Source organism: Lepisosteus platostomus, chromosome 2 (genome assembly GCF_059453375.1).
Source record: "Lepisosteus platostomus isolate fLepPlt1 chromosome 2, fLepPlt1.hap1, whole genome shotgun sequence".
In the NCBI taxonomy this organism is placed as follows: domain Eukaryota; kingdom Metazoa; phylum Chordata; class Actinopteri; order Semionotiformes; family Lepisosteidae; genus Lepisosteus; species Lepisosteus platostomus.
Window position 1 is genome coordinate 60,010,557 of NC_142612.1, and position 21,310 is coordinate 60,031,866.

Genomic DNA, 21,310 nt, shown 5'->3' on the forward strand with positions numbered 1-21,310 from the left:
CACTGCTGTTCTGGCAAACAGAGGCAGCATTCCTCCAGAAATGGCCCTCAGTCTCACCAGTACATACAATCCTGGTTTAATGAATATAATGAGAACAAAGGGACAAACTTCACTTTGACATTCCATTAGCTTTTGAACAACTTGCAAATCCTAGTGGGCTTTGCTTCCAAAAAAACATCGATTTACACCAACAAGGGTTGTTAAAGCAAACAGTTGCTTTCACTAAATCAAGGGGAAGAAAAAAATACTTCTACTCATAAGGCTAGTTTATTACATGCATTTTTTTTAAAAAGCAGAAACCCTCTGTTACTGCTTTACACTGCATTTGCAGAGAAACACTGTGTATCAGTCAGCAGGGATACTATAGTGATGTTGTGCTAGGCTGTTTCACAAAACAATTTACGGCTTTTTCCCATTTACATTCCGAATGCTCTCTTTGCTTAATGATAAATCAGGAATTCTACTAGAGGCCCAGACAGCAGATAAAAGCCAAAGAAAACTGCACAGTCAGCCCACATTTGTAGTCCTTTATTTCTTTTAATTGCTCCTCCCATAGTATTGTATTGAAATGCATTACAGTTACATTGTACAAAGCATTAAAACAAAGTACCTCAACTTGCTGATTATTTTAAAATGAGATTATAAACAAAACAACACAAAGAAACCTGGTCCCTCATCACAGGGAAAAAAATAAACGCATATAATCTGTTATTTTATTATAGGTTTGGCACACTTCATTTTACAAAGAGGATTAACATGAACAGAACATCACACAAGCTTGCAGACAACCAGTAGAAAAAAAAATTAGGTACAGTTCTAATCAGAAGAATCATGCTGTTATGAAGAAATAATACCTGCTATTTTTTATTTTTTACAATTGAATCAGTAAATCGTAATACAAAAACCCTAATATCTATTTAATCAACCAGTCTCAATAAAAGAATAAAGAGTGAAATGAAATGTTTAATACTATCTGGCACTCATACATATTCTACAAACCCCATTTACTTATGAATTAGGCCCACCGAAGATATCATCTTTGGGTGGATTGGAACAGTGCTATTCAGTAAACAAACTACAGTTTGTCAAGAAATAAATACAATTCTGAACATACGCAGCAACGACAATAAAAGAAAACGTGATTGTCTAAAAATCAAACAAAAATGGAAAACAAAGTAGCTAACAACTACCATTAAGACTATTTAGTGGTATCTTTGAAAAAAAAATGCTTTTGACTTGAATGGACCCTTAATTGAGTGACAGGCTTCAGCACTTGCAATTCATTGCATTCTGCAAAAAATTAACAAGTCGTGGTTTTCCATTAAAAAAAACAATCTTACACAGATGAACTACACAATGATACAATGGAATACAAAACAGAACGTTTTTTTTTCCTAATAATTGTAGACAGTGCTTAAATTGTGCAAGAACACACAACAATGTCATTTCTTTACTTATCATACAGGGATTTATCTTCTCAAACGTCTTGTTTTAATGGAATCGGCTTGCAGTCCCATGGTATTGCACTGCATACCAATTTGCCTGACTCTTCACCCTAAACCTGTTTTTTCCAGCAATGAGAGGTGAAGAAACTTCAGGCACGTTTTTTTATTTCACTCCTCGGAAAACAACTAAAAAAAAAAAGTTTACCCTTCAGCAGGTCTATGCCTCTGCGCTGTGCCAGAGCTTTTTGCATATGTAGAGCTACAGTCCTCGTAAAGGTTAAAGGGTATCACACTTGAAATGCACAAAAATATATATGTATATAAATGGAACAAATGCCTTCCTACCACCATTCTTTACTGTACACATCGGATTGGATCCACGTGCTCCTATTGGCACATACCCCCTGCCTTATGCCAAATCCCTAGGAAATGGAAGACTCAAAGCTTGGCAGTTTTGTGAACACGCTCTACGAAACTGCTTTAATCTCACATTGATCTTTGAAACCAGCAGCTGCCCTTGCTGTGCAAAACGGAAACTTGACAGAATAAATACAGTTATTATTATCATTATTATTATTTAATCAATTTAAGGTCACAATGCTGCTTCTTCTCTTTTTCTTTCTTTTTTTTTAAGTTTTGGAGCGGGGTGACCCTGGAAGTGGGTAAGGCAATCTGCTCAGCAGTCTTTAAATAGTCCCGTGTGAAAGGTCAGGGCGAGAAAGTGGACTTGGTCCCATTCCGTTCAGGTCCGGAGGCGTCATACGTGGCTGAGGGACTGGAGGGCGCTGGACTCGGCCGCAGCCCTGGCCATGCTGTGCCACATGTTGGCGGGAGTGTGAGTGGCGGGGTGCAGGGCATCCTTGTCTGCCAGTGACAGCATCATGGCGTACGCCTGGGGGGAGAGGGGTGATTAATTAGCCGGGCTCCGGCCACCCTGGCGTCTGAGCAGGCTCGATCCTCACGTTTAAAAACAGTCACTTCACCTCAGTGATGCGGAGTGGGAAGAGACAACCACATGGATTTTACCAGCAATCAAATCTAATGCATGAGCAAACACCAGCAAGTGATGTAATGTTTCCTTTATTTTGCTTGAATTAGAGATATCCGATAGGCATAGATTCTAAGGACACAAAGTGCTTTAGGTGGACCAAAGTCAGAGATAAAAAACTACTGCACAGGTGTCTTGTCCAGTGTGTAATCTGCTTTGCACCTTGTGTCAGACTGGTGTCCTGTCCAGAGTGTGGTCCTTCTCTGTGCCCTGTGCTGAACTGGCATCCTGTCCAGCGTTTACCCTGCTCTGTGCCATCTGATGGACTGGCATCCTGTCCAGCGTTTACCCTGCTCTGTGCCCTGTGATGGACTGGTTTCCTGTCCAGCGTTTATCCTGCTCTGTGCCCTGTGATGGACTTGCGTCCTGTCCAGCGTTTATCCTGCTCTGTGCCCTGTGATGGACTGGCGTCCTGTCCAGCGTTTACCCTGCTCTGTGTCCTGTGATGGACTGGCGTCCTCTCCAGCGTTTTACCCTGCTCTGTGCCCTGTGATGAACTGGTGTCCTGTCCAGGGTGTGGTCCTGCTCTGTGTCCTGTGATGAACTGGCGTCCTATCCAGTGTTTACCCTGCTCTGTGCCCTTTGATGAACTGGTGTCCTGTCCAGGGTGTGGTCCTACGTTGTGCTCTGTGCTTCTGGAATAGGGCTTTCGCTGCTTTGAAATGTACCAGGAATTTATGACTTTCTGATCATGGACGGATGTATTTGCTTTTAAAATAAAGCTGCAAATCCAGGCTGCCTGCCTTTAGACACATTCTGTGTTATGCTTTTATGACTCTATTGGGTCTTCACCGGTCTTCGTAACCTTACCTGTGATTTCGACTTCCTGTACAGTGGCTGTTTGATGGCTTCTGGCAGGTGGGCGGCACTGAAAGCTGCGATTTCAGCATCGTTGTACTCGTTCTCTTCCATCTTGCGCATGTCTGTGAAGTGCCTGATGTGGTCCAGAGCAGAAAACCCACTTTTGTCTTCCTCCTCCTCCTCCTCCTCTTTATACCTGTCAAAGAAGACCAGTCAGTCCGTGAACACTCATACACCACCAGGGGCAGAACAGCTGGCTGATAACCAGTGACACAGTGACACAAGGCTCTGTGGGCCGATTTCCAAGATCCCCTGCATCTTCCCATTGCTATTTGCAGATATAAAGCATGAACAATTAGAATATTAAAGTCTAATTCCCTAAGCCTTACAAATAAATGCATTACAAATCCCCCGTTTATTCTCAATACACATAGGACAGATTCAATTTAATTATTAGTTTTCTTCGTTAGTCCTGATGGTTTAGCATAGCCTCTTGTTGATCAACTCCGCTGGCCACTATGATGGCAGCTTGGAGCTAACTGGGGAGTCCCCTCCCCTGACAGGCCTTCTCTCGAGCCCACTGCCAGCTGTGAGCTACACACCGCCTTAAAAAGACAGCTAGTGGCAACTGCAGGAGCAAAGCCTCTCTCTCTGAAAAAACTGCAGGTTTCTAAGGCAACGTAGAAAATCCCTGGAGCCCTTACTTTCTTTTATTTTATTATTAAGGGAGTCCCTACCTTGCCTTTGTGATTAAAAGCTAAGCACTCATTTAGTACTGATAGGCTAATACTGATTTTGAGAAAATAAATACTCATGGGCATTTAAAATACCTTCTAGGGGATGTCTTGCAGTTCAGTGCCAGGTCATTGGGTCCCTCAAAGTCGATGTCATCGTGGATGATGTCATCGTCCATGTTGCCTGGCAGTGGCTCGTCCCCAGATTTGCCTGCAGTGTCGCTGTGCTCTTCCTCCTCCTCCTCTTCTACCCCAAGGTCGTCCTCTACTTCCTCTTCCTCCAGGTCACGGGACTCCTGACTGGGCAGCGGCCCCTTCTCCTCTTCAAACTGGCTTCCATTCAGTCTGGTCGGAGAACATAAAACACCCTTAAGCCCATGGAAAAATAATCCTTCTCGCACAAGTAAAAAGATGGCAGTTTGTTTTTAATAAAAAGCATACACTTAAATATGATATTCTAATTTTAGCACTTAGGAAAGTGATGGACGGATAATATTTATATTATTCATGTACTGTATTTGATGATTTAAAAGAATGTTATATACTTCCACTGGTCTAGGCCCCCTTTTGTTTTATTATTAAGGCTAATTAATTAACTATGGTTTTGAGATAAAAATTAATAATTTTATATTACTGGTTTCAAGAAAAATGGAAACAATATAACTCAGTGTACCTGAAGTAATTACTTTATGATATAGCTGAAAGCAGTCTTCTTTCTTTCAAGTGTGACTTAAGACTCAAGGTTAATGTGCAGTGCATGAACTGAATATGTTCCGAGAGCTACACTCCAGTCTCGGCATTCAGGTCCCTGCAGTGGTGCTTTTTTTAGCAGTGAGATCACTATTTAAGACTCTCGGAGTAATAATGAAGTTCAGGTTCTTGCACCGCGCCTCTCGAAATCTCAGTGCGTTTCAGACGAAAACACCACCACCAGCCAACAAACCACATACATCATTTTGCTGTTGAAAAGCTGCACTTATTTAATTCTTTCACTGTTGTGTCGGAGCAGTGGAGTCTGGGCCAAAGTGAAAAATGGAAAACTCAAGAAGTCGCAACCCTAGAGAACCGGAATCCTGTTTGTCATCACAAGCTGAAGCCTTCTGGACAGAAGGGTGGTCAGCAAATAGCTTCAGTACTTACTTTGCTTGGGTTTGTGTTGTTTATTTTTCTATTATCTAGAATTCATCTAATAGGCAAAATATTTAGCTGACAGCCCCATTTGGTTTAAGAGTTATGAGAGCAGTGCCAACCAGCCCATTTCCTAGTCCCTTAGGAACACACCACAGCTATCAAAACTCACAGTGACTTAATCTATCTACTGTCTCAGTTCTACAGGAAACCACTATTTGTTAAATCATCTGTAACCACATTAGGACTGAATCACTAATTATGGTTCTAGCCATCTATCGTCAGCTCTAAAAAATGCCCTTTTTGGTACACAAAGTCCAACTGCAACAATCCCCCCCCCCCTTCCCTTTAACATCCCTACCACAGAAACGAAGAAAAAAATCATCACAATTATCCTTCAGATTAGAAAACCCATGAAACCAGGAAATGATCTATTTGAAACAGAAAAGCTGAGTTTGCAATGACTCGAAAAGTCTTTACTGCAAAGGAAGAAAGAATAATTGCCAAAAATAAAGTCACACAATGCAAATCTTGGCCATCTTTTATCTAAAACGTGATTATAATAGGACTTGGAGAGACATGAAACCTCACTTAGCTTGGGGTCAGACTGCCAGCCTAGTAGTTGTCCCGTACCAAGATTGTCAAGGATCGTGGAGAAATGGACTTGAACCAAACTCTCCAAAGCTCAATGATTAAGAAAACAGATTCGCTAATTATGCTTTCAAATGTGGTAATTTGCTGGGGATAAAATATCTATCAAAAGCAGTCAGAAGTGCATGGCTTTGAAAGGAAACACTGGCCAACCTCTTGACCTTGTCTTTTTACCATCTTCCTGTCGTGATACATGTTGAGGCCAGATGTTGCACAAAAGCACCAATCACACAACAGAGAGGAAAAAAATGCACGTTTAACTATAATTTATTTAATCAATTTTCTTCATGCATTTCTGATGTTTACATCACTATACCAAAATAAATATCAAAAGAACCTTATGAGATTTCTATCAGTTTAATCTTTTTGATCTGCCACATAGGCGTGCAAAATGTGGACTACAAAATTATGCAGAAAATGCTGCCCCCTTTATCAAGAAGTTCATCAAGCTTTCAAAATTTCACATAATTTAGGCAAGATCAAAATATATATATATTTATTTTTCCTTGTTTGAACAAGACTCAATAGTTATAAAAATTTTCTGCACATTTCCAAATGTTGCAATCATCTGAACTGTCTTAAATTGTGATTGTCTAAAATCTCCTCGGGCAACAATCTAATTAAAAAAAAGTATGAACAGCATAAAAAATGCTCTGGCCCGGCTGTTCATTATTCTGTGATGTTTGCATATAAATACTACACTACTGTAGCCCATAGTGCTAAATATTTGCATTGGAGAAGGTTTTGGTATGTCTCCTGTTTTGCAGGGGCGTGTACAGTACCTTTACATGCCATACAGATAAATCTCTCTTGAACAGCATCAGTAGCCATCACAAAATGATCTAATGACAAAGTGCCTATATTGCTTAGACAGAAAAAAATATTATCTATAGCTGCTATGCCTAGCAAATGCCTATCTGCCTGGGTGGTCAGCTGACTAAAGACAAGATATCTGTATTCTAGACTTTGTGACCGCGTGAACCGAGTGTGACCAATATGGAGACAGACATATTCCTAGCAGGGCTATAGCATTGTCCTTCGCAGCATACTGAGACAGGGGAATTCATACACCAGGAAGATAAAAACTATACAAACATCCTCTGTATTGCTGGAATGTGGTAAGGTTTGAAAGCATTTCTCTTGTTTAAAGAAATAATACCACATAAGAAAACAACATGGCTCACCCTCTGAGTAAACTTATGCCTGAAATACTTATGGCACAGAAAGCTGAAGTTCACAGGCTTGTTTAGCTACACACACGGTACAGTAGGTTACAAGAAGAGATAGTCACCCTTCTTCCGAATGGCCGGGGGAACGGTGGTTCTGGCTCGTATTGCCGATGAAGTTCCGTATCTCGTTGAAGTAAGAGTCCTCTTTGTCATCCAGTATAGCACTGCTGCTGTCCAGTTCTGACTGAGGTGAGGACATGGCAGTACCTTGAAAAATGAATGGCACATACTATTTAGCTATCTTACCTAGCAAAATTAAGAAAGCAAGAGGATCCTGGCATTGGCAGGCCAGGACAGAGCTGAATTTCAAACACATAATTTGAGCCATCTTCCCGAATGTCAGATTCCTTTTTGGCAGTCCCAGGAGATTTGAGGCTTCAGGATTTCTCCCATGACACACAGAGACAGACCTATTCCAATCAAGTGTTATAGTATCCTAGTGGTTGTCCTCCGCGGCATAGTGAGATTTTAAACATTGAGATGATAAAATCTTTACAAGCACTGTTTGAGGCTTCAATAAGAAAACTGCAAAAGGGTCCATTGCGACCGAACTGCTAGAAGGTCCTGGGATCAATTTTGGATGTTGGGAGCTCACAGATATTCCTTTGCCTTACCCATGGTTCTATGGGATTTCTTCATAGAACAAGTAAGACCGGTTTGATCGAACTTTTCAAATGCCCATACCGGAGTCCAGTCCCTATCTGTTCCCCATAAGGAAGGGAGCTCCTCTCCCTTCTCAAGAACAGTTCGGGTGCTGGCCCATGGCCAGAATTGAGATTGGCAGCACGTGTACTCATCTTCATCTACTTCCAAAGCTCTACTTAAAAATCTCACCTGACAAGTTGCCATTCTCGTGCTTCTTCAGATGCCTGTCCAGGTTGGTCTGCTGACCGAAGCACCGGTCACACAGGTGGCACTTGAAGGGCTTTTCCTTGTTGTGGATGTTACGGATGTGCCGTTGTAGGTTGGAGGAGATGCTGAAGGAACGGTCGCAGTATTTACACCTGGGAAAGAAGGAGTGTCGCAGCTGAGTGGTAGAGCTCAACGTGGCTTACATTAGCGCCTCCTACATTTAAACTCTGCTGGATGTGTATAAAAATGCAGTTTTAATGAAGGACACCATTCACTACAGTTTATGGACATTGGGGCTCACCTAGTTAAGAAGGATCAAGGAAATTTGGATTTGTTTTTCATGGACTTTTTATCAAGGAATACAAATATTTTCATATTTGTGTTGTTTGTTCTCTTTGACAATGAAAAGTAGACAAAAAGATTGACTGAATAAATAAAGACCATAGTCCATAGTAAAGCTGTCAGTGACTCTGTAATACTAACATTGTTTTTCTTTCCCTACCTGAATTACATATAACTCGACGTTCCCGGTCTATTAAGTTATTTACAACAAGACAAAAAATGGGTATTCTCAAGACACACATCTCTCTGTGTTGTCTTGTGTTTTTGTTTAAATGTAATTTCATAATTAGCCGGCCTACATTTATCCCTAATTGGCTGCTCTTAATGTTCACACAGATGTGATTAATGAGCATTTCAAGGTAGAAAGCTGATTGTTTCATGTCCTGCCAATGCAATAAAATTAAATTCTTTTCTTACAAAATAAGCATGCAACAAATTTGTTCTAACCCTCTAAAATTAGACAGAAAGCCAAGTTTTTCCATGCAAAATTATACACAATGATTACATCTTTTCTTCTGCTAGAATTAGCTTGCTCGATTGCCTGTCCCAGAGGAAAGTCTGTTATCTTCCAAAAAAATTGCAATAAACAGTACAAATCTTTATTTCTCTGCCAACGTGTGCAGTTTAGTCTATCACACTGGTACCAGAGGCATCAATTTTCATACCCTATAGTCATTCCCTGTCTCCTGGGCCTTTACTGTATTTCTCTTAAAGCCGTTCCTCAGACAAAAAATAATTATTCCAACTACTCTTGCTGGAAATGTGCCGACAGTCCTCATCACCCCAATTTTTCATCTAACTTCCTCTTCAGGACTTCAAAACAGCTCTTGTCACACTGTGAACTGTGACCATTTTTCATCACCTAAATTATTTAGCAGAATGATAATTGTTTCAGGCTTGTACGCCATTGAAAAAACATACAAAACAGTGGAAAGTTCTCCCATAACCATGTAAAAAAAAAGCGTCCTCTAAAAACATCCTTGTTACAGAATCCCTTAATAAATGATATTTGCTACTAACAACAAAAAAGACTTTTTATACAAAACAAGTGCTGGTTGAAACAGCATGTGGTAAAGACAATTTTGCTAAGCCATCAACACAGAGAACACACATACTAAAGTTTAAAAGGATCCCTTCCAAAGTCTGCACTACCAAAAGCTTATCCTGGGGTAAATACTATTACATAAATATTAAGAGGCAGCTTTATCATACTAATTAAAATAACAATCCCACATTTATCACAAATTGAGATCCAATGTTTATTGCCTCTCTCCTGAAAGAATACCTGTAAGGTTGCTCTCCTGTGTGAGTTCTCAAGTGGCGAGTTAGGTTTGCAGATCGTGGAAATATTTTTCCACAGTACCTATGGAAACAAGAAAACTCATTGAAAGGCACACACTGCCTGTATTTCCAAAGAACGTATTTCCCCGAATGGAAGAAATGAGTAGTGGAAGACTCAGTCTGACAACCTAACATTTTCTGCATTGTTTAAAAACAACATATACCTATAGGCAAAATGGGTATATTTAGACAAACCTGTGGTACATTCAGCCATACATATTCACAGATGCACAAATTTAGCATGTCTAAACTTGGCATTTATTAAGCTTTAAAATTTAAGTGTTACAACATAATAAAATTCTCATTTTCTAGATAAAATGAAACCAACTACTAGTTTTTTAGTTCTACTCATATTACATGACCAAATTAAAGGTGGAAGTGGGCGGCTTTGGGGCAGCGGTGTGCCCAAGTCCAGATAAATTCTGTTGAATCACCTTCTTCAGGAGATGGATTCACTTGATGGATTACAACAGTCCGAACTCCGGCTACATCCTGTTGCACCTTTTCTGATGAAAACTACACTTGTTGAAACTGCCCTGCAATTTTACCGTTTGCAATTCCTTTCTCAAATGAACTACACATGCGGCAAAAGCTTGTCTTAAGATGAAACAACTATTGATTGGGCTATTTCTTGACAGTGTTCCAGGAGTTTCATGGGTTTGATTTCATACACAAATCACAACCATAAAAGCCATGGATGTGTGCTAGCACATTTTCTCACTACTGTAGTTCAACAACTGCGACCTCACAGCAACTCTTCAAGTCACCATTCCCTTTCTCCTTTCCTGCTTCGAGTGAAACGTTAACTTTGTATTTATTTTACACACTGTTTAGTTCGAATTATACCGAATGGGAAATCAAAACAAAAAATTGGTGACTGCAACATTTCAACATGAAGATCACATCGAAGTAGATCAAAGCCAAAGCTATTCTCTAACAGTTTCTATTAATCTTCTAATCAGTGGTAATTTCAAAAGTAAACAGTGTGGTTCTGGAAATGCTAAGTGCAGTCTCCGATCAAGCCTGCTTTAATTAACTCGGTAATCACCTGCAGGTATAGCGCTCCTTGCCCTTTCGTAGAAGGCTCTCAGGAAGAGCGTTTGGAGGAGCCCTGAAGTCAAACATGGATGGGACAGACCGTATGAGATCACTGGCTTCTGGTTTTAGGGAGTTATAAGTCTCCAGTTTCTCTGCCATGTTTTCAATAGCTGACATCTGTGAAGAGAAACAGAAATCTTAAATTGTTGTGCGCAAAATGTGCAAATCAATCATTGTATAAGACTCTATTGTATTATTCTTGCATAAAAAAACAACAAAATACAGTAGTAGTAGTGTTTTCTCCTCTTGCTAGGGGAAAAACTTAATTCTCTTTTTCCTCACACACAAAGACTCAAGTAAGTATTTGTTCAGGTTGCATTTTTCAATTGGCATTTCTTCATTGCATTGAATTTATAATAACCCTCTGACGAATTTTTAATGACAAATAATTGATATTGGCAAAAATGACTAATAAGTATCTTTAATAGCGTAAATGCATGTTAGACGTGTAACGGAGCATTCAGCTTGAAAATGAAAAATTATCCAGATTTTTTTTTCTTCTGTGAAACCCCATGTACAGCACATCAATGAGTCATACCAAGAGAAAAAAAAAGGTCTGGCTCTGCATTAGAACTGTTGAGTTGTATGTGGGCAAAAAGTTATAAAAATATTCCTCTGCTATAAAAATAGGCCCCAAAACTAAAAAAAAAACTGCTATTTCATTTTATTTCCTCCCTTTTCTCCGTCTTTGTTTTTGGAATTTCTCTGAGCACATCGCAGTCAGCCTTTTTATTTCCTGCCGCCACTGTGCTGCCATCTCGTCTTCTTACTCCCAACTCCTTTCCCTAGTTACAAATTGCATCGTACAGGGCACCATTGCCAATTTGCTAAAAGTCTTTCATCAAATATTGCAAAAATTCTCAGAGGAAAGTCGAGATGCATTTACTTGTCAAATGGTAAATACGAAAACACTGGAGGGCACTGAAGTCCATGGGCTATGGGGCTTGATTCATAATCACTCATAGCCTGTAAAACATTTTCCGCACAATGCGAGTGGACAGCACATTTGTCAATATGAAAGATGTTGACATTACTGATCAAAGGCCAGACATTGGTAATAATGATACAGCTGGGTTAGGAGGGAATTCTTGTCCCTACAGACCAATGCGGTTGTCAGTTTCTTCAGCTTTTTCACAGGGATACAAATTTGCATTATTTTACATGTCTGCTGGATTTTTTTTTAATACAGACACAAATCAATTGAAATTCAACGTGCCGCTCTATCCTGAACGCTCCATCCTGACCGGTCCTCCTGTCCTGTCTCCATCATTTACATGGTGGGCACAAATACATGAAAGAATAACTGATCAATGAGTGATGACCTTTGCCTGAAAAGCTGATTAGAAATGACAGCCCAGTGCAAAGTTCATAACGGAAACCATTTATGCTGAAAGTGAAAGGATACAGCTTTTGGAGGAGGTGAAGTGTCATTTTCATTTGATTATGATATCGTTAAGCCACCACAAAAAAAAAATCTAATGGAAAGGCTGCATGGTTTTTGTATACCAGTTGTTGAGATACCAGTGCATTAATATTTCTCATAAAAATAAAACCCATAAAAACATGTTTTTCATTGACCCTTTTCTGGACCTGAATGATTGTTTTTGTACTGCACATCTCACTTTTTCGATATTACAAATTATTTCGGGAAGCATTAACAGCACCAAATGTATCAAGCTCTTTTCTGCATAATATGATCAGACAGTTCAGCTTTAAAGATTTAGAAAAAATGTAAGGCACCTATTACTGTGTTTTTTTTCACATCATGGTCTGACAATGGGAGAATGTAATTTGCAGCTTTAAACCCTGTGCAATTATATTTTCACATGTATATGTATAATTTTACACATTAATAATCATCAATATATTTTGAAAGACAGGAAGTAGTAATGTGATAATCCGTAAGAAGAAAGTAAAAAGATGATAGTTCACAAAATCAAATCTAAAAGAGCAATGAAAAAATTATCCAGGGCTTTTTAAAAGTACTGCAATTTGGAACCATTAGCCATGAACTTTACAACCTTTCAAGATTTCACCCAGTAAGGAAATGGTTTCTTATTCAGTTCTTGTCTGCATGAATTCTAGCTAGGCTGCACTTGAAGTTTTGCGTTAAGGCACGGCAAAGTGCAGTTTTAAATACAAGAAAAAATAAAGGCCGCTCTAGCTGTTGTTTCTCATGGGCTGGCAAAACAACAAGGACTCTAAGCATGCAGGCAAAGCACTCCATCTGAGGACGATCTCTGGAAACACGCTCAGTGTTATTATTACAAGGTCTATGTATAGCCTACTTGTAATCTGCTATCTCCAAATGACAGTGTCGCATAGTGTGGAGTAATTTGTGATATGCATTTCTAACTATTGTCGATCTTATCAGAAACCAGATGTCTGAAAAAGGAAACAATTTTACCCCCTCCTCCTAATCCCTCGGAGGCTATTAACCTGGTACTGACGCAAAGCAGCCTTTGGCCACAATTCCCAATTCATGTTTAAAAAAACAGAGACATTGCCTCCACTGGACAAAGCAAATGTTTATAAACATATCAGCGAGTTGAGGTATCGTTAACGGCATCTCAGCAATCATCGCGAGTCATTATTCAGCGGCATATCTGTGTCATAAACAAACACATCTCATTTTAACAGCTCTATTAAAGAGGAATGGCTCCTGCCCACATTCAGCGCTGGGTCATGCTGCTCTGCTAGACACTTGTGAAAACGCCCACTCCAATAATATTGGCAGGAGGGGGAGGACGATTCATTCGGGGAGAAGTGGTCAACTGTGGCCAAATGATGAAATCCGCATTTGTGTCAATAAGCCTGGGTGCCGCAAATTCAGATCAACTCATTAATATTTGCCGCTGGTACATTCTAGGTATGTTCTAGAAAAATCCAGATCTATATCAGCAGGGAAACTGTGGTAACTGGGAATACCCAAATATTAGCCGGTACTTGTTGATGTTTTGACTACTATGCATTTCATACTTGGTTATACTTGGTTATGACCATTTCTCCTCTATGCACACACACACACAAATATAGATGCAAATGAATGCAGCTTTAATAAAGAACAATCATGTCCCTTTTTTCAGTTTTCTTATGAAAAAAGACCCCGTTCTCCCTCTCTAAAATGTCTCGCCTAATGATGATGAATGCGAATTTAGATCCCAGACTTAAACTCTCTCATTATCTACAATCTGTGTGACATTAATAAGCCATGCCTCCTTTAAAAACCTCTTACATGTGAAAAGCATGTGTACAAAAGAGCAGGAGCAGAACAAAAATGCTCTCACTTCCCCACTCCACCAGAGGAGCAGGCCTCTTGAACAGGAGAGGAGGTCCCTACCTTCAAACAGCAATAGTCATTTTTCACATTGACAGACATTATATTATTCACATTATCGGCACTAGAGGTAATTCATTTAGCGGATCTCTTTTCCCTTTGGGTTTGCTGGTTCTTATGAGGACCCAAATGGACTTAAGAGGTTTTCCAGAGGAGAAAGACAAGCAATAAATAGGAAGGCTCAGTAACTCATCTGAATGACACAGGACACATAATGTACTGTACATGGGGAGGCTTCCTAAATAAAGAATAGCTCGGAGGGCGGGACCTCAGACATTAATCAGAATGCTAAACAATGATGGATTTGCTGCAACCAGAACAGCAGAAAAAAAAACAGCCCTCTGTATATTTCAATTCAGTACGTGTCTTAAAAAAAGCCTGGTAGCTCATGCCTCGAGGAACACAAACAAAACTACAGAAAATTTACTGATACTGGGTTCAAATGTTATTCTTTTGGTTATTTATATCTTATCCTTTGGAGACAAAAATAACGTCTTCGAACTTTTCCTGAAAACACTCCCCTGCATTTCACATCTCAGGGCCACTTGGCTGTCCTGATCCGGCTCTGAATGCTGCAGATTAAGTGAATGCACATTGAAGATATCGATTTAATCATGAGTATAACTGTAAGTATCCTCTTTATGATCTCAATGAAGCATACAACATCCCCATCACCCCTTAAAACTATAACAAAAGAATAGTTCACAGATTTGTAGCTTAGGCTTCTATGTACCCTTTTCAGATCATTCAATTTATTCCAAGATTTGAAGTTGTAACTCTTGTGATATTTGTGTTGCCTTCTCAATTGCAGATGTTTTTTTGTAAGAGAAAAAAAAACATCCTTCTTTAAGAATAAAATAAACTTTCTGCTTGGGTAAAACTAGATAAGCAGTGACTGGTATCTGGCAAGGTTAGTCTGTCGGCCTTCGGCTGACCCATGCATCACAAGCTATGCACCGTGTGCTGTCATGCCTGTAAGCAGGGTGGGTTTTTAATAAAGCATTTTATAACATTCTGGACTTCTTATGAACTTACCCATGTTCTCTGATCGGGCAAACGAAACTGGGAGCAGGATTAAAAAAGAAATATCAATCAATACCAATAACTCTTCAGTGTAAGAATGTAGCAATAAATGAAACATGCAATATGGTAAGACCTGCACATGTTGTATATACAGGCTATGATGTTATAGTCAAGTCATTACTATTTCAGCCTACGCCTTAACCTGTCGACATTTGCCTTCTTTTTTTTCACCCTCACTGTCAATTTGCGTTTCGTGACATTTTGTCTACAGACACCTTAATGAGTGAGAAAATGGCTCTTTGGAAAAGACTGCATCTTAGCATCATTACAGACCTTGATTACCTCATGCTAACAACACAAAGAAATTATTATACTTGCTCAGGAGAAGGAAGTCAAAAGGTCTGACATTCAAGAACTATCTACACATACTGGAGTCGAAAAGCATGGACTTGAATGACTAATTCATACTGCAATAAAGTAAAAACACAACATCTCTAGTAACAAACACTGGAAACTACAAACCAGGGCTTCAAATTCAGTGAGAGAGGAGAATAAAATAAAATCAAGGGGCTAATGGAGCTTTTCGCTCAGCGTTCATGGCTGAAATGGTATTCCGGATAGGCAGCTGACTCATTAATTAGTATTAAAGGGACTCAAAGTACCGAAGAAACCGGAATCAAATCATTTGGAAAGTCATAAAATAGGGTGTGTTCCACATTTCAAGCTACATTTCTACAAAGCATTGTGCCTTTGTGTTTATTCCTGTTTTCAACACAGATATTGAGTAACTGATGCTTTTGTGTCTGACTTTGTCAGCAAAGGAAAAGAACAATTATTCAGCAGTGATAATGTTATTGATCATCAGCAATGTGGATCAATAACATTAGATGGAATGCAGGGTAACGTATAAAAATCTACCAAAACTGCTATATTCGTGATGGACTGTGATGCTGTCAAGTAGGAGCCCAACACAGCTTCATGTGGATTTGATCATGAAACAGTAGTTCAGAGATATCATTGTTACTGGCCTCAGTATTGAAAAGGTTTTCTGCAGGTTAAATTACTTGTTCCGGAAAGAAAGTGATACTAAACGACACAGTGTGTGATGTACATTTAGCTGTATTGAGTTAAACAGTCTGATAAACAAATCAGTTCGTCCATCTGGACTGCAACGGCTGACGTAGATGTAGAAAGGGCAGCTAAATACAGTAAATGCAGTACTATTACCCCTTTCTAAAGCCATACATTGTCTTCGCAAAATCACCCAACAGAGCTCTGATAGCAACAGGGAGATTTTAAAATATCAAATCTATCTTCGCCTGTCCGCATAGTTTAGTGAGGAACAAAGTACAAATTTATGAATGAAAAGGCTCGTAATGAGTATTGATTTTTTTCAGCTTCCACAATTATGGCAGCCACGAACAACAGAAGTCCTGAGCTTCGGATATGTTCATGGTCACCAATTGCCAGGCCTTTCTGAAAGACTGACAGCAATGAAGCCAAACGGTCCCAGCTGTACGGCTAACGCAAAGACCTGTCCAAACTGGGCTGTCACTGTGTATTTCACACAGCCCCCAAAGGCCATCACAACTAACCACATCTGATCGCTCCTGAGCAGGCACTGAATTGCAGCATCAAGTCGCAGGTTCAGAAGCTTCATATCCTATTATATCAGTATACTGTACTATGCCACCCTGTCATTGGCCTTAAAAGACCAACTGTATATTTCTCAAGCTGTGTCGTACAATTTCTGCAACTTACCTGGGGGTGAAAGAGGAAGCCTGGGGCCGGTCTCATGTACTTGTCCTTCAGAGCTTCAAACGGATCGTTCATTTTCCTTTTCTCAACCCTGCTAATATTAAAATTCTTTCAGTTCTTATTTGCCAACAGCACGTGCAAAATAAACATATAAATAAACGGCAGCTACAGCACTTCTCATTTTGTTTCCCATTGGAGTGCCTCAAAACAACATGGTGGTTTTCCAAAAGGCAGTTTTCCTCTAGACTGAGAACAGCTCTGCTTTTTTAGCGATCAAGAAAAAACGACTAAAACAATTTCCTTTCTCTTTGGCCGCTCTCTTCTGCGGGATTCTACTTTTACAGTCAGAAAATAAGTTGAAAACAACTCCGCAACTTCCAACAATATGTTCATCACAACACGTTTCACCTACACTTTTAAATCCTTGAAACTTTGATGCAACAGGATGAAAGCATTTGCGCCATGTACTGCCTATTTAAGAACAGTAACTCAATGTTAAAGATTCACATTACCTATAAATGGGATCCATGAAGAAAGGGGTTGGCCTGGCGTGTTGCAGTGAGGAATCAGGAGCTTTGGACTGATCGATATCAGCGGCTTGCTCCTCGCCAAACACGTGATTTTTTCTGGTCTCCTCGACTTTAGCTGTGATTGCCCGCCGACTGCTGCCCATGCTCAAGTCCAAGGGCTGGTCTTGGTTCGCTAACTGCGAAGCCCCTGCCTTTGAGCTAGTGAAGGGCGCTGGCTTCTCCTCCTTGCGCTTGGTAGTGAGGTCAAAGGGCGACTCAGAGTTCCTGCTCTGGCCCTTTTTGGACTCGCAGTTCGGAGACTGTGGCTCCATTTTTAGGGGAAGGGATCTCAAGTCTCTTTCGGGGAAAGGATACATTGGTTGAGAGAAGGCTGGAAAAAATGGGAGGGGGAACATTGAAGGATAGGGCAAAGCCCCTACTTTTTTGTCCTGCAGCCCAACAAGTCCGGTGGAGCCAAAGTATTTTTCAGCGATGGACGCAATCGCTTTAATGGAATCGTTGACGGCCCCAGAGACAGCGGTTTGCTCGTCAAGGGAAGGGGGGAAGAGGGAGTGGTTGGGGAATTCCTTCTTACTGCTGTTCACGGAGGCTGTGTTCGGAAGACTGCTCTTCTTCCCCACTGGAGCTTTGCCATTCTCCTTGTTTTTCTCTTTGTCACTATCCAGGTCGCTCTCCAGATCCGAGCCAGATGTGGTCTCCAGGTCACTTCCGCTGGGAGTGCTGACATCGTCCAGATCGCTGCTCTCAGATTGGTCACTCATTTTACCGAGGGGCCTCTCCTTGGAGGAGATCTCAGTCTGATGCACCACCCCTCTGGTCTCATTGCGGGGTGACAGTTTGCTCAAGGACTGCAGTATGTCTGGGGCACCTGTCACCACCTGTGGGGGTGTCAGAAGAGGACTCTTGCCCTGCTCTGTACCTTGAGGCCCTTTCACTGGAGAGCTAGCAATCAGTGGTGGCCTGGGATAAAGTCCAGAAGGAAACAGACTGGGGAAGCTGAAGGGAAAACCAGGGGCTGCTGGAAAGGTCAACCCACTGTGATGCCTGTTGGCCCCAAAGTAGTCAGCCAGAGCCGGGCTGCCATGGCTGATGTTACCCACGGTGGCTTTGTCGAGCGCTGGTGTACCCGGAAGAGAAATGCCTTGACCAAATAATCCCCCAGCAGCAAAATGGTTCTTCCCTTCGCAGAACCGCCTGTGCTTGTTCAGAGACGAGGTGGTACTGAACATCTGTCCGCAGTCTTTGCATTTGATCTGAGTTCTGCAGTCAGCATGCATTCGCTTGTGGCGGCAAAGGTTCGAGAACTGAGTGTAGGACTTGTGGCACACTTCACCTGCGTTCACACAAAAACAGAAACAACTTCTTCAGGCAGAAATATTAAGTCTGTGACCTAACATATGAAGCACTGCAAACAAGTAGCTAAAGGCTAATACAGTATACAGACCGTATATCTTTGGAAAGACATTATGCATGTTCTGTTGAAATTCATCTGAACCACTGTGTAAATTATACAAACTGGGGAGTCCCAAAGTCAGTTGAAGACGTCTTCAGTTCAGCAGAGTATCTTGGCCTTTTTCAATCACTTTAGCTTAATATGTAAGGAAAATGATTAAACTGGTCTAATACAGCTTTCTCCCAAAGTCGTTAGTTTAAAAGAACTAGGAAAACTTTAATTGGGGCCCCTCAATGACTTGGATTGGAAAGACTTAGAGACTTCCTGTAATTGAAGAAAGGGGCTGAGTGCACCTTTAGTGTCAGACACAGCATTTTGTTAAAAAGAAGCAACTATTGTGCAGTCTGGAGGAGGGTTTTCCTGGGTTTGACAAGCCCTCGGCAACTTGTTTGCACTTCGAAAACAACTACAGCCCTGTTTGAGATGGTGAAGACTTGTTTGAAATCTAAAAATGTCTGGGACTTCAGATCCATTGTCCGGCAGAACAGTAAGTGTCCTGTAGATGCGATTCTTCCGTAGCCTCTTGGGAAAGCATCCGCCAGCTCCCGATTTTGTTTACATTGGTATTGTATCACTGCCACTCATCATTTTCACATCAAAAGCGGGCAGCGGTAAGCATTGTGCATTCAGCAACATTTTCAAGATTCGAGAAAGACTGACAGAACTTACAATGGTACTATTTTAAGCCTGAGAAGGAAACTGAATTGAATGCATCCTATCCTGCATTGCTGGTTCCCATGGATTACAATCACGTCCTCTGTTTCCCCTCATACCACTGCTAACACTGACCTTCTTGCACTCGAGGGTCTCTGACCTTGATAGAGATGACCTGGGCTGGTCATGTCTGACAGGGTTCTGCATTCAGCCAAGAGACAAGAGCGCTGTACCTGTTTAAGTCCCTGTCGTCAAGAAAATGTTGTTTAACTTTTAGCTGCTTTGCAGCCAATCTGCAGTAAATGTGTTAAAATAAAATAGATCTTATGCTATTAACCGCACTGTACGTATTATTAACAGTGAGATCACTGCTTGAAGGTGGTATGGACAAGCAATGTTTCATGGGGGCAATCTACTTGAAAAATAAAATAAAATGCCTTCTTTTCACTGTCTTGGACAAAAAACTGTGAAAAAATTAGTTGTTTTGTCTTTCTTTGTCTTGTTTGGCAACAATTTAGTGCTTTTAACTTTTTTTTGTTAATTTAGGAAACTGTCACCGCAGATTAGATAAAATAAATGGATGTACTATAGCAATGAAAAAAAACATTCATCAGTATTTTTCATAAAGAAACTTTACCATGCATTTCCTCTTATTTACACTAAAAGAAACATGGCCATGCCTCGATGTATCCAATGTTTTATTTCTCCATAGTAATACATGATTTAATCCGCTCAAATTAAATGTCAGCTTTGCAGAGTTGTCATTTTCAATACAAGCTGTGTCCTCCTCTTGCAGAAATGACAGTAATGCACGAACAGCTCATTGACCTAATCTGCTCCTGGCAAGTTGTTTTTCAAATGTTAAGAAACCACCATTTAGGCTCTGCTTGTCTCTCCTAAACAAAAACCTCACAATTAGCCATGTCCTGGAAATGAACGACAGGATTTCTATCTTCATTCAGAGGAAAGCATGTGGGCTCAGTGTTAGTCAGTCCCTGAAGTCATGTATTCAAGTCTCTTCTAGAACTACCGTCTCTGCACAGCTCAAAGCCTGGGTGGTTTCTGTTCCTCGGAACAGAACTTGCACTAATCCTACAATGCCCAGACATTGCTTCAGCTGTTTGATGAACACCTTGGAACTGCCTGCAAAGGTGCGCTTCATCCTAATGAACAGGTCCAAGGCAGGGCAGGTGTGAGAAAAGAGTGACGAGCCTGCCTGCAGGAGTCACTGTGATTTTAAATCAGCAGGAAGCACTTCTTTACTCAAAGGATCATGGGAGTGAGGAACAAGCTGCCCATCCATGTTCTCAGGGCTGATTTCCTAGTTTCTTTCAAGAAATGGCTGGATGACATCCTTGGATCAATTAACTACAGCACAAACTACCAACTACTGCACCTCTTGTTTGTAGTCTTTCTTCTGTTCAGACTGGATTTGACTCCTCTCAGCAACGTAAGCTGTGTGTTTACAGTGACATTAGATTTGATGATGGCATTTGAAGTTCTCCTTTTTGCGTCTAATCAAAGACCCAAAGATGGAAGCAACCTCACCTCACCCAGGAAATACACAATTGCAAGTGCTGCACATTAAGCCTGATGGCCTACTGTACGTATTCAGGTGCTTTGCAGCTCATTTATCCGCACGACAAGTCATATTTTGTTAAAAGCATGTATGGCCACCTGTACAGTTTATTTGACTCTCTCTCTCCTGCCAGTAAACTCAAACTAGTCTTCAGCAAATCCACATACTGCAATAATACAGAGAGGCATCTTGCAGCTGCGGGAGTCTTTTTTTTTTCCTGACGTAACACGAGTCTGTGTTTCCACCACCTGACATTTTCTTCCCTGCGCCTTTGAATAAACCCACTTATCCCCCCCCCCCCTTCTCC

The 21,310-nt window shown here is 40.7% G+C and overlaps 1 protein-coding gene across 14 annotated transcripts in view; it reads right to left on the bottom strand.

Annotated features, from left to right (window-relative positions):
* Positions 1 to 512: 512 nt before the first annotated feature.
* mecom (MDS1 and EVI1 complex locus) overlaps positions 513 to 21,310 on the bottom strand; it is a 187,020-nt gene continuing 166,222 nt past the window's right edge. For 6 of the 14 annotated variants that reach the window (XM_088610737.1, XM_088610774.1, XM_088610747.1 and 3 more), the window contains 10 exons: positions 17,300 to 18,650; positions 16,791 to 16,881; positions 15,042 to 15,068; positions 10,620 to 10,786; positions 9,516 to 9,593; positions 7,871 to 8,040; positions 7,099 to 7,243; positions 4,125 to 4,373; positions 3,304 to 3,490; positions 513 to 2,337 (listed from right to left, as the gene is read on the bottom strand). In XM_088610737.1, the coding sequence (XP_088466863.1) occupies positions 2,203 to 2,337; positions 3,304 to 3,490; positions 4,125 to 4,373; positions 7,099 to 7,243; positions 7,871 to 8,040; positions 9,516 to 9,593; positions 10,620 to 10,786; positions 15,042 to 15,068; positions 16,791 to 16,881; positions 17,300 to 18,650 (2,600 nt within the window). In that variant the 3' untranslated portion in view covers positions 513 to 2,202. The remainder of the gene's footprint in view (positions 2,338 to 3,303; positions 3,491 to 4,124; positions 4,374 to 7,098; positions 7,244 to 7,870; positions 8,041 to 9,515; positions 9,594 to 10,619; positions 10,787 to 15,041; positions 15,069 to 16,790; positions 16,882 to 17,299; positions 18,651 to 21,310) is intronic. The other 8 variants (XM_088610792.1, XM_088610727.1, XM_088610764.1 and 5 more) reach the window with 3 other exon arrangements.